The following is a 13,227-nucleotide window of genomic DNA, read 5'->3' as shown; positions in this document are numbered from 1 at the left end:
TGACCACACGATTGTTTCAATCACTTTCCACCCCTGTCCCGTCCACTCCCCTCCCATACCATACCATTACTTCCCATTCCATTCCTTCCAGCGCCCACAACCCTTCCTGGCTGTGCTGGTCGAGTCCGCCGACCGCTGCCACTGCCGCCACTGCTGCACCTGGTGGGCCGGCTCGCGCCGAACCTTGCCCCGGGCGACGCTACACTGCGCTAACGTCAAGGTCGCGCCGGACTCTGCTCAGAGCGGGCTCTACTCAGAGCTCAGAGTCCCGTGACCGGACTTGGATGGGTTGAGAGCTCCGTGACCGGACTTGGCAGCACTGGGTGGTGCCGGCCGGCCGATGGCTGGGATAGCTGCTGGCTGATGTTCAAATAAATCCTTTATCCTGATCTGCTGACGGTTGGCCAGACAACTGCCGGTGCTCGGTAGATCCATAGGCAGCGAAGAGCCAAGATTACTTTACTATTGCGAAGAGCGACCCGTGACCACGGTTTGATCGACAGCTTTTGGCACAGCTGCCGGTGAGGCGACTACTGCGAGCGGGTTTAATAGCTGCCTGTTTTTGGTCAGCCAGCCCCTAAAGCTGCTGGTCAGGCCCCTGCTGAGCTGATCAGACAACTGACGTCCCTGACCCTCCAAAGCATGGACGATTCCTGATTCCGTGACGGGCTTCCTGGTCTTCCATAAATGGTTCCCCTGCACGACTGCGGCTCTCATTCTCTTGTTGGCTGTTCAAAAAACAATTGCGTTATTTTTTGCCCTTGTTGAAATCACCATGTTGAATCATTTCCTGGTCCAACGACGAATATCGTTAAATTTTAGACAAGGAAGTGGTGTTCCTCATCCTCAATCGGAGTAGTTCGTGGTTGTGTGCTTACGGCTACCGGTCCTCGCTGCCTTTATCCCCAGTCGCCCCACGTTACTCGTCCTCCAGTCCCGCCTTGGTGTCGGAAGTTCTCGCCTCTTTACCCAGAGTTTGGCGCCGTGCCTGGCCGCTCTCGGCCGCTCTCCAGTGCCGACTCTGGGCAATGCCGCCGACCAGCCACGCCGTGCAGTGGTCGGTCGGCCGGCCGCTGCCGGGTTGGCCAGTGCCGGCCGCTCGCCAGCGCTGGGCTCGCCGCCGGGGCTTCTCATCAGCATGCAGCGGCGGCGCCGCGCTGACGTAGGCCGGCGCCGCGCGGCCGGCCCGACTGCTCACGGCACGAGCTGCCGGCACCGCGCCAAGGTCGTCCCTCCCGACGTGGGGGCTGACACAGACGGCAGGTCACCTGACTCGGACCGGGGTGACAGCGCCGTGCCTCACAGCTGTTTACAGCGGGTCACAATGCCTCTCACGAAATCAGCCCGTAAACACCGCCACACGTCTCACGTTGAGGAGTTGTGTGAGTCTGACGTCTGGGGCCGTGATGGAGCCGTGTTGAGGTCAGGTCACGGGTTCAGACAGTGTCATTAGCGTATGTAACCAGTGCAGTCGGCCAGAGACGATGGGTCTCTCTGTCGGGCCGCGGGAGAGGGCGGGGAATGGCGAGGGACAGGAGCCTGTCTACCGGGGACCCGTCGTATATTGTATTTTCATGCAGCTGTGCACACAATTCAAGCTGCTACATCGCTTCACAACAGATGCTACTATAAAGGGGAATGATATTTAGCGTTGACGTTCGATGGTTTGTAATAAGATAATCCAAAGAAATGAGCTAAGTGATGGAACCAACAGTGATTATTACACAGTTGGCGACGTGCCACTAATATTTACAATGTTACATAACCCGTCCATATGTGCAATAAGCTGAGTCATCTCTACCTACATCTATGGCTGATCGCTCTGTACACTGTGCAGTCTGCAGTATTGTCACACCTCTTCAATTTCTGCTCTTCGCTGTTTGAATAGCATGCTCTTCGCATTGTCCAATCTATGCTCTTCTACTGTATCTCTATAGGCACTTCTCATCTTCAAGGGTCGTCCCGCTTTGGCAGATGCTGCCCCATTTCACTTTGCCTGTCCTATACGTCACTGCGAACGTGACACTTCATTCCATAGTCGAAACCCCACCTCGATACTTCTGGTTGTCCCAGTGCCTCCATGGAGTATGGATAGTCGGTGACCAGGTCGGCTACCGCCCTGGATCATCCATTTTCGTCTCTGACCATCCCTACAGCTTACCAAGCTGCTGAACATCCCTGACTTACCCATGAGGATATCTCTTGCGATGGCCTTAGCTCAATGAGTATCTGCCACCATCCTTAATTCACCTCGCTCACCGTCTATCCCAGCTCACCTAGCACCTTCTCTGGCCCGACAGGGGTGTGCTCTTCTGTGCTGTGCGGCCCGGGTGCGGCCTGTGACCGAGGCCTCTGCGCCTGCCGTCCCGGCCACTCTGGTGACCCCAATGACCTCGTATTCGGCTGTACGGTCACTCCAGGAGGTACCCAGACTGGCCTCAGGGCACTCAACTAACAGCTTTGCTCGGCTTCCAAGAGGAATGCCGTCTCGGACGCTTGTCGCATGGCTGATTAAACGGCGGCTAAAAACGATAACAAAAATCGCGTTCGGCTCTTCAGTGCTTGGCCCGGCTTGAGATGAATGAAATTTAATCATTTGTCCGGTTTCTGCATCCGCAATGTTTGCATATTGTCAGCATGATTATATTAATTAGCATTTTTTTAAATTCAAATGGCTAGAAAGAGACAGCATGCGAAGAATTTAATTCGCACGCCGCTTTTACCGCTAACCGTATCAAAAATACTTAAGATTCACGCCTACACGTTTTACTCTAATGATAATGTTTTCCGGTGTAATTAAACACGTTTAAATAATCAGCAAAAATGCCAGCTGTCGTGCTGACTCATGCGAGAGCGGCCGTTGAATTTAAGCCAGTTTACTTTATTGAGCCGTTACCCATGAGTCATCTCTACAATTACCTGTGCTTCTTTCCTTTGGTTTTACAAGTGCCATACGACGATTTTTTATCAATCATGATGATCGTGAATGACCAGTGAGATGAAACGTTTCACAATGCACAGCTTGCGTCCTTTAGGTACTCCTCTCGCTCTCGCTTTTATCGCTCGTCTTTTTATTGCCCTCCTACCCATCGTTATTAGGTGCGACCAGCGCCTTACTCTTGTGTTTTAGGGCCGATAATACTCATTCGTAGGTCCTGTTCTCTGTTACCGGAAATATAACGCGCTTCGCACTGCCGGTCGCGATAACAACACTTAATGTCATCAGTTCCCACAATAGCGTGGCGCGGTGAGAACACGCCGAGGCGAGCTTTCAATGTGTGGGGCTCCTAATTGGAGTGCTCAGCTCCCACGTAAATCAGAGTCGGCGCCAGGTATGCGGACGTGGGGCGATGTTGACTTGCTCCGAGGATGGATGGAGTCCGCCCGTGGCCGCTAACGTGGCGCTAATGGCAGGCTCTGGTGGCAACCTGACCAACATCCGCATGCCAGGGCTGGACGTCCTGCTGAAGCGGATGATCCGTTCCGAGCTAGGCACTGGGCTGATGTTGGCGATTTGTGGACTGCTCTTACTTTCATCCTGTTCTTTTTCTCGGGACATAGGAACGATGTTCACGGTATACGATATAAGTAGACTGGAAATGGGATAAGCTGCTCCATTTTCTGGTGTGGTGTGTGCTGTGGTGCTGTGCCTTTATAACGTCACTTTTTAGTGTTATAAGCGAATAGCTGTTGCTGTTGCACTGTTGCAGTCAGATATGGGACAGCTGATTGAGTGTGATATGCACTTAGACTTAGCACTGCAGTCGATGCCATTTATGAAAATACGCAGTAAATGCCGATGCATGTTGTAACTGAGTTACTAAGAAACATTTCAGAGAATCAATAGATTGTCTGTAATCATATCGATTAAAGTGATTATAACTAAAGGTACCTTTCTACGTGATGTATTATTTCATGCGCCAGTGCTTCTTACACGTTTAACAAGCGCACGAATATCGATATCGGATATCGATCATCGCACGAATGTCAAATAATCAATACCAATGCTTATTAATTAATAGCACGTTTTAAAACAAATACCAAGCATGTCATTTATGTGCAGTGTATGCGTAACCAACCACCAACATTCTGTTGTATTCGCTTTGAGCCAAATATTTCGTTATAGTGAAAAGGACTCCTATTCGCGCGACATTTATCATTTGTTGGCTCGAAACATCCAAAAATACTTGCCTTTCTATTTAAGCTGATATGGATAATTGGAGTTGTTTCACAATCAAACTGAGCATCAGATTGGTAAGAAGTCGCATTTGTACTCATCAGCCAGGCCCAGAATCTTTTCGTGTACTGCCTTGTGTCGCAAAACTGACCTTCACTCCCCCCCCCCCTTTGTTTTCAGAATCAGCAACCACGACCGAAGCAAGCACAACCACCATCACCTCCGAACCAAGTACAACAACCACCACTACCACCACGACCACTACCACTGAGCCACCCACCACCACTACCACCGCCCCACCAACCACCACCACAGCCGCTCCTCCCATCGCTACGCTGGACATGCTTCCTCTGGACATCACGCACAACACGACCACCCTGCAGCTGCCGGCGGCTGGAGGTCAGCTCAGCTACCGAGCTGCCGGCCGGGCCAGTCAGGAGGTGCCGCTGGAGGCCAGCCGACGAGTGGTGACCGTTGGCAGGCTACAGCCGGGCACCAGTTACACCTTCAGGTGGCAGGGAGACGCTGGAACCAAGACGCTCACCGTGGACACCAGACGTGAGTGGCCGGAGCAGGGCGGGAACGACAGGGCTGTCCTGTGGTGGACCAGAGATATGTGTAGGAGAATGGGAAAGGTCCGTTGTAAAAATGTTTAGTCGATAGTTTGACAGATTCAGTGTCTCGTTTGATAAGTGGTACGTTCGGAACAATGGTTTATTCATATTATGCCACATTTACCCTTAATTAGTTGATTTTTCCTAAATTATTTCTTAAGTAGGTATACGATTGCTGAAGCTATCACATGTTGTTTGGTCGTTGACTTCTGATTTTACCGGACACCCTCTGACCTGGCCCGTCCCAACCTGACCTGCTCTGACTGACCGTTCTGACCCCGCCCGCAGCCGGCTGCGTGACCAACACCAGCTCTCACGCCATCGGCGAGACGTACCACATGGGCTGCCAGTCGACCTGCGTCTGCGGCGGTCCCAACCAGCCGTCCTGCCGTCCGCGCTGCTCCTTCACCCGCGGCACGGTCACCGACCTCTCCTGCTCCGAGCGACCTGACCTCGATGACCCCGAGTGCTGCGTTCAGCTGGTGTGTGCCGTCACCAGCACAGGAGGTGGGTGAGGGGGGCGGGAGAAAACGGGCGTGGAAGGGGTACTGTTTGGTGATATTTTATCCGCAGACGCACTTTTTACTAGGGTACGAGTTAAGTTGGGTGCTGAAGACAAGACCCGGTAATGAATTTCACCGTGATAGTTTAATTGCTTTCCAGAGATTATGCGTTTCAGTGAGGAGTCGGATCATAACTTGAAGCGCCAACAGTTGAGGACATTGATCTTTGATGTAGCATGCAATGTGTGACTTTGCCGTACTAATATAGCCGATAACAGAATAGAAACTGTTGCCTTCTGTTGTTTGTGCCGATATGGCTGTTTTTCGCATTTACCTACAGGCTTGGCCAAACCTAGAACACAGGTGGAGCAGGTGATCCTCGTTTGATCAGCTAAGGGTGACCAGTTGACCTTGTGCGGGATCATGATTAATCGCGCCGCCCGATGAACCAGTGATTTACTTGGTAGTCACGCGACCCCCACAGTTTTCCTGTCAGACAATGAGACCGGCAGGGGACCTTTTATGTCGACCGTATTCCAGTATTGACGCATCGGCTCTCACATCTTTCCAGGTCGGATTGTAGACGATCTATTGGAGTCCATCACTTCAAAGGTGACAACTCCGGAGCCTACAACTACAACAACAACTACAACAACAACCACAACGACAACCACTGAGTCGGCCGTCGGTGCCGAGAGCAGCGACCCGGGCGCTCCTGCCGCCCTCACGGCCGCCGACCAGCAGCCCAAACCGACGCTGATCGTCACTACCAAGTCCTACAACTCGGCCACACTGGCCTGGGACGACTTCAAGCCGCCGGCGTACGCGCGCGGCTACGTGGCGCAGTACCGGCGCACGGGCGGCGGAGAGTGGCGCAGGCAGGAGCTGCCGCCACAGCCGGGTCAGAGTGTGCCGCTGATGAAGATTGGTGACTTGGTGCCACGTACAGAGTACGAGGCGAGAGTGGCGATCTATGATAGCCGCGATCAGGATACTCTCGGGGATACCACGGAGACCATCCGGTTTGTCACAGATGGTGAGTGTACGGGGAGCAGGGGAGAGTACGTGGGGGGGGGGCGCGGGGGGGGGGGGGGCAACCGTCTGCACAGCTCGTGAGTTTGTGCAGGAGAATGGTCACGATCGGGTCATCTCCGTGTGACCAAAATGTTGCCGAAGGCTGGGTTTTAACGGCCGATTTCAAAGCCAGGCGTGGATTAGTTCCCACGCGAACTGATCTGCAGATAGTACCGAGTCGGATTTTCGTCCAGACTTGTTCTCGATCCTCGTTTTTGTCATGTTCAGGCATTGTTTACCTGACATGTCTTACCTTCACGAGCGAGCTGCACCGTGTGATTATCGCAACAGCTGTGACAACATTTTCCATTGTTTGTCTTATTTATAAATCTTGCTAAATTCTGGGCGCATGAAGTTAAGATGAAGCTGACTCATAAATTTATCTCACAGACTGGCTACCTATTGGCTAGGCATCTTATTATTTTTCAACACATTGAAGACAACATCATATACAGCTTATTTTGTCTCATCCACAGGTCTATATCATTCGCCATCTGTTTCCGTCTCCCGCACCGCTCACTTCCCATTCTCACCTTCACCTCCCCTTCTCTCTCACGCACAGACGGCTGTGTCTACGGCAACAGCACCTACCCAGTCGGAGGTCAGTTTTACCGCGAGTGTGAGGAGACCTGCTTCTGTGAGCTGCGCGGCAAGGTACGCTGCGTGCCGCGCTGCCAGCGGCCCATGTTCCGTCAGGGCGCCTTCAAAGACGACCCGCTCTGCTTCGAGAAGAAGATGGACGAGTGCTGTGTCATCGTGGCGTGCAGCTCCGAGGCTCAGGATGTGGACGCCGTGGTGGAAGGTGGGTCTGGTGGAATGTGGATGGGTGGTCCACTGTGAACGGTGTGGATTGATGGAATGAGATCTGCGTGGCTTTGGGATTGGAATGTCAAAAACTGTTGTGGTTGGACGCAGCCTTGAATATGACAATACCTACTTTTCTCCTCTCTAAAGAAATGAGTGGCTATGCTTTCAATTTAATTCAGTTACGTGGAGAGAAGGTCAACCCGTGCGGTATCGTGACTCCGTTCTTGCAACTAGCATTGTGCAAACTGATACACTGCCTAACGCCTTATTACTTTCACAATTAAGCCGCTTGCAGCTGAGCTGTTACAAAACTCGGCATTTTCAGTGTTTCGTGGTGCGGTTCAATGTTGCATGGTTGCACGTCCCCAAGGTAAGTGCTCATGTACTTGATTATCTTCTACATAGATGTGTGAGCTACCCGGTTTCTTTAATCCCTCGCCTGTCTCTCTATCAGGTAGGCTTTCGTGTAGTCGTCCTAACTCAACGACCGCTAAACCATGCTTTTGTTTTCGCTTTTTAATCTCGTGTTGTTTTCCTGTGACTCACTTCAAGTACTTGTCCTTTGTCCTTGTTTGGTTCGCCTTGCCTGTGGTGGGCCCTGACCAAAGTATACCCGCTCTGATCCTGTTTGATGCTCTCTGTCTGCTCGTCAACCCTTGTCTGCCACACTAAGCCGTCCTGTCCTACCTCCAGAACCCTTATATATTCCGTATCACCCATTTACTGCCCACCGCCCTCCTTCCCCTCTTCCACCACACCCACACATCACCCCTGTTCCTCTACCTATCTCATCCCACTCCCCAAACCTCCCCTGTCCCACCTCCACATTGTCTTGTCCCACCCCCACACACTACCCCTGTCACCTTACCCCTACCTGACCTCTGCTCTGCGCCCCGCCAGCTGACGGCTCGGACCCGTGCGACTCGGTGCTCTGCGACGAAAACTACGTATGCGAGGTGATGACCAAGGAGGTCAGTGACGTCACGGCCGGTGACGTCACCGCTGTGGCCATGTGCGTGTGCCCGCCCGGCTTCAGGGAGGAGAAGAAGGCCGGCTTCAAGGCGTGCAGACCTGGTGAGCCTTCTGGTCTGGGAGGGAAAGGTTCTGATGACCGATGGGAATGGCATTGGGAGGCTCACAGAGAAAGAAACTTGGGGGCTTTGATACTGCAGATTGGGACTTGATGCAGGTACCTATATCTGTGGTTTTGCCGCTCACTGGCTGAACCAAAAAAGTGTATCGATAAGAAAACTGTCTATGAAAAACATTTTGAAGAGAGAGAGAGAGAGAGAGAGAGAGAGAGAGGAATAATCACACAATCTCCTTCATGCTTATCTGTTTCATCGACCAATGTCAGCTTCACCTGCCGTAACTTTGTATCAGTGTGACGACACCTTCGTCTCACATTTCACCTACGTCTCCGCTCCGTTACAGGGACAAAGTCGACGCCGGCGGCGGTGCCGCAGACGGGTTGTACGTACGGTAACGCCACGTACCGACCCGGGGACGAGTTTTTCGACGGCTGTGAGTTCCGCTGCATGTGCAACAGCGACGAGGAGGTCGAGTGCAAGGTGAGGAAACATGGATAGATGTGATGTTGCAAAGTACATGTCACACTATTACTGTGTTAGTGGCAATCAGTTTATTCCTAGCTGATGTAACTTTGTAGCTGTCCTCGAAATTGTGTGAGCTGCATGAATCTCGGTTCGGGATTTGGTGGTAAAATCCTGCAGTCACTCTGAAAATGAATGAAGCTAGATTTGTATTTATTATTAGATATGAGGTGATGATCGTGGATACTCCTAGCTGTTTTTTTTTTTTACAGCGAGATAACCATTCTTTCTGTCAGCATGATGTCACTGTGTTTTCTAGGGAATGATGATATCTTCACTCTCGTAACGATTTGCGACTTTGTCCAAAAGATACCGAGTGCCGACCTTGATGATACCATCTCAGATTTCATTTGTTGACGAAACTGTCAAGTTTAGACGTCTTAGTCTCTGGTCAAAGTAACATCACGCCGCTCCGTCCATCCTTGCTGTAAACGTGAGCTTGTCACCGGCTTATCTGTGGGTCGTGCTGGCGACGATGGACAAACCCTCCTAGCCCGTCCGCCCCCGGTCACTGACCTCACGTTACGCCAACCGTGCGTGACGTCATCACACGTTTGATATGACGTCACCGGTCGCGGTCGTGATGCTCTATTGCCGCTCCCTGCTGGCACTGGGTCGGTCCACTCCCCAGGAGGGGGGGGGGGGGGGGGGGTCCGGGAGTCGGGACCCGCCGAACCGGTCCCGACACGGTATCTTTCCCGAGGGGAATGAGCCGTGACCGCGGACCGCCCGCTCGTGTCACGCTCTGTGACGCCGTGTGACGGTGTGTGATCATGGATGACGCCGGGTGATGATGTGTGAAGATCCGTTTGGAGTATTGCTGCTGTAAGCGCTACCCCATTCATCAAGATGTCGGCGTGTGTTGGTTATCTTACGATCTTTTATCGTATCATGTGAGCATGTGTGTCATTTACACCACACACCGTAGCTTCCATCTTATTAACTGTCTAATGGCAGTCTTCCTGTGACGCAGCGTGTTCGGAACTCACTTGCCGATACGTCTTTAAACTAAACTGACATTAGACTATATACATGTAAATATTGTACATACGTGCACTGCGTATGTCACTTCACGCTTCTAATTGTGACACATTTCCCTCGTCCGCCGGCAGGCGCGGTGTGCCAGTGAGCCGGACCCCGAGGCGAGTCTGTCTGCCGGCTGCCGCGTGATGACCGACCCTGCTGACAGCTGCTGCAAGAAGACTGTCTGTGACACGGACACCACTACTGGTGAGTCAGGCCGGCACCACCGTCACCAATGGCACCACTGAGATAAAAGCAACCCTTGTTACAACTCTGTATATTCGTTGTAGTACGTACTAGTTGTGATTTTAGTTGTAATTTTAATTAAGCGGATGTGGAACTTTTCGGAAACTCCAAATCATGCAGCTTTGTAGCGCATTTCTCTGGAATTTTTCGACCTTGTTGTTAATTCTTGCATAGCATCTCATTCGTGTAGATATGCTCTGATCCTTGTGATGCTCTACATTACAATAGATCATCCGACATCTTCAGGGAATTCAACCTGAATTACTTCTTGCGTCTGCACGCTCCACTTAGTTAACTACACGTAAATGGATTTTACAAAATATTCCGAATACCTCGCATGACTCGTTTGGGTTAAGATGTGGTGTTTCCTCATGACACGGCTCTTGCCGAATAGCCCAAATACCTCAGATTTATACCTCACGTCAATTGCCCATTGTTACATTATTCCCGTCTTTCCCAGATACAAATTAGCGTGAACTTGACAGCTCAGGTCAACTCTAGTCAATCTGACACGACGAATCGTTTTCAGAATCTGCGATAGCTGCCACCACTGTGCCCTCTTCTGCGCTGGCCTGTGAAGCCGACGGCCAACAATACTCCGTCAACAGCACATTTGAGCGCGGCTGCGACACCTGCCTTTGTCAGGAGGGTGGCGAGCTCTTCTGCAAGTCCAGGTACGGATTGTCCCGAGTCTGGGACGCTTGCTATGCATGCCATGACGTTAAAGGGCGTAGTTGTCCAGAAACGGGTGCTGCAGACGTCAGGGAACGCGGTGTTCTAGATTATACACATTGCGTGGGTCGGAGGAAACGGTGCGTAATGTCGCTACCGGTTCTGACTCAGTACATCGGGATCTCCTGGCATTGTTTCAGTGCGGAAAATGGTGCAGCCTGCTCAGTGGTTTCGCTCGTTTTTATACGTTTTGTGTCGTGGCTTATCCACGAGCCGGGGCGATGTTGATCTCGATAAAGCGTCTGGCTGGTGTAACTCATGGTATGACCTTTATCGGCGCACACAGCAAAGCCCTCTGCTAGTCATCACATGCCCACGATCAAACGCTGCAATTCGCCGGCATTGCTTCATTGCCATGTAGCTGCCCATCGAACCCTACACTGGTATCTTACCTAACCTTATCCCCTTTCTCGACAGGTGCGCGCCTCAGGAGCCACTGGAGGGCGCCTCGTGCACCACCCGGCCGGACCCGTCCGACCCGTGCTGTACCATCACCGTCTGTACCCCCGCCGAAACCACCACCGAGTCTGCCGAGATCCTGGCCGGAGTGCAGCCGCGGCTCGGCGCCGGCCGCCGAGAGAAGGCCACTCCTCTGCGGATCACCGAGCTGCGTCCTCTAACCGCCGACAGCTCGGAGCTGAAACTGCTCATCTCCGACGCAGTGCTGGACAGTATCCTCTCCGCCAACACCCAGCCACTGATTGTGGAGTGGCGGTACGACGACTCGAGCCGCTGGCAGGCCGCCGAGGTGGGGGTCGACGAGTTCTCCGTCGAGTCCCTGGACACGCTGGTCATGAAGGTGGAGGGCCTGCAGAGGCCGCGGCAGGCGCGCGTCCGCGTCAGCTACGCCGGCGAGACGAGTGCCGTGGTGCGCGGAGGGGACGTAGTGCCGACGGATGCCACCCTACCGCCGCCCACAGAGGCGGAGACCACCACGGAAGGTAGGTTGGGGCACTGCTGTGTGAGAAAGGGAAGGGAATGTTGGGGAAGGCGGAGGAAGTCGAGTTAGAGGGTCAGAGAAACCATTGCCGTGGCTTCTCATTTTGGTTTGTGCTCACTTGGTGGATTTACATTTTTTCAATATGGTTGGGGGTGTCAATCTGCAGCAGCCATTTTTGTTGTTTTTCGCCTTCTTCCATTTCATTCAGCATTTTGTTTTCGAGCTTTTCGGTATTTAGTAGTTAAAGGTCAATTCTTGACATTTCCTAGCTATGGGTGAGTGGTGCAATTGCATACGCAGTATCACATTTAGAACTGTCTCTTCTAGTCTCTATTCTATTCGTCGAGAACCTCCCATTGTCTCCCTTGTCTTCTGTCCTCTTTTGTCCGGCATGTACTTTTGACAGAACATTACATTCGAAATGTAGCCCACATCTGAACAGAGTATTTATTGGTGGAGCGTGCTCTCTGTGCCGCTCGTGTCCCGGTCCCTGATATATCGTAGTGCTCCGCCCTGAAGAAGCTCCATCCTGCAACAGCTACATCACCAATCCTGATAGAAAGTATTCCAAAGCGAAATAGCCCTCCTTACACCCAGCAGTTTCCGCTATTCAAGCTATGTATATCCCAGCCCCCCCCCCCCGTCATCTCATTTCTGCCGTCTAGGGACTCTGGTCTCTCCTTGACCGTCTATGTACCGATCAGGCTGCGGGAGTCTCTGGTCCCTCCCTGACCGTTTATGTGCGCCCCCTAGGCCGGTGCGGCTCGTTTGACCCGGGTTTCCGCTGCCGAGACGGCTCCTGTATTCCCGCCTCGCAGCGCTGTGACTTCCTGTTCGACTGCCGCGATGAGAGCGACGAAATCGGCTGTGGTAAATGCCCGCCGGCACCGTCCTGACCTGTCCGAGGTCACGGCCAACTAATCTGACCCCTAATGGCACCCGCCCGCACCCAACTGCACCCGAAAGCACGGTGGCACCCAGTGCATCTTTGGCTTCACCCATCGCACGGGCATGCAAGACTGAATGTTCCGAGTGGACTAGCTGAAGTTTTCGTGACTCCAACCGGTTGTGCTTGATCTATTAAACTTGATGTTCAGTTTTAGTAATTTGATGTTTATCTAACATATTCGCAGTGCCAGTATTTTCTACAAAATATTTCGACGTTATTCGCTTCTCGATGACCTTAATGCAGTGAGTTACGGGGAACTCAATTATCGTTGTTGTTCCCATCAACAATCGAGTATACTTATTTGCAAAATCGTATGTAGGTCGATCAGGAAATCGAGCATGTGGGCGAACAATGAACATTGCTTAAAGCTTACATATCAATCAACTGAGCCAGCATGTCCTTGACACTGTCCATGTTTCTTTACCCCGGTAGCCGGCGTATCTCCCGTCCCCTCCGTAACAGCTCCAGCACGACCCCTCGGTGCCCCTCTCTCCACTCACCCCCTCTCTCTCTGTGTGCCGCTCTGATCGCATGGCGGACGGACGGTAG

At 52.4% G+C, this 13,227-nt stretch overlaps 1 protein-coding gene across 19 annotated transcripts in view; it reads left to right on the top strand.

Annotated features, from left to right (window-relative positions):
• LOC122380778 (putative epidermal cell surface receptor) overlaps positions 1-13,227 on the top strand; it is a 61,643-nt gene that overhangs the window by 30,991 nt on the left and 17,425 nt on the right. For 14 of the 19 annotated variants that reach the window (XM_043364237.1, XM_043364238.1, XM_043364236.1 and 11 more), the window contains exons 5-14: positions 4,358-4,735; positions 5,080-5,298; positions 5,866-6,330; positions 6,931-7,170; positions 8,076-8,249; positions 8,610-8,746; positions 9,901-10,018; positions 10,587-10,731; positions 11,207-11,730; positions 12,483-12,599. In XM_043364237.1, coding sequence (XP_043220172.1) covers positions 4,358-4,735; positions 5,080-5,298; positions 5,866-6,330; positions 6,931-7,170; positions 8,076-8,249; positions 8,610-8,746; positions 9,901-10,018; positions 10,587-10,731; positions 11,207-11,730; positions 12,483-12,599 — 2,517 coding nt within the window. The remainder of the gene's footprint in view (positions 1-4,357; positions 4,736-5,079; positions 5,299-5,865; positions 6,331-6,930; positions 7,171-8,075; positions 8,250-8,609; positions 8,747-9,900; positions 10,019-10,586; positions 10,732-11,206; positions 11,731-12,482; positions 12,600-13,227) is intronic. The other 5 variants (XM_043364240.1, XM_043364241.1, XM_043364239.1 and 2 more) reach the window with 1 other exon arrangement.

The sequence above is a fragment of the Amphibalanus amphitrite genome, unplaced genomic scaffold (genome assembly GCF_019059575.1).
Source record: "Amphibalanus amphitrite isolate SeventyFive unplaced genomic scaffold, NRLGWU_Aamphi_draft 000106F_arrow, whole genome shotgun sequence".
In the NCBI taxonomy this organism is placed as follows: Eukaryota; Metazoa; Arthropoda; class Thecostraca; order Balanomorpha; family Balanidae; genus Amphibalanus; species Amphibalanus amphitrite.
The sequence above is the reverse complement of the archived record's forward strand: the minus strand, read 5'-3'. Positions and strand labels throughout refer to the sequence as shown.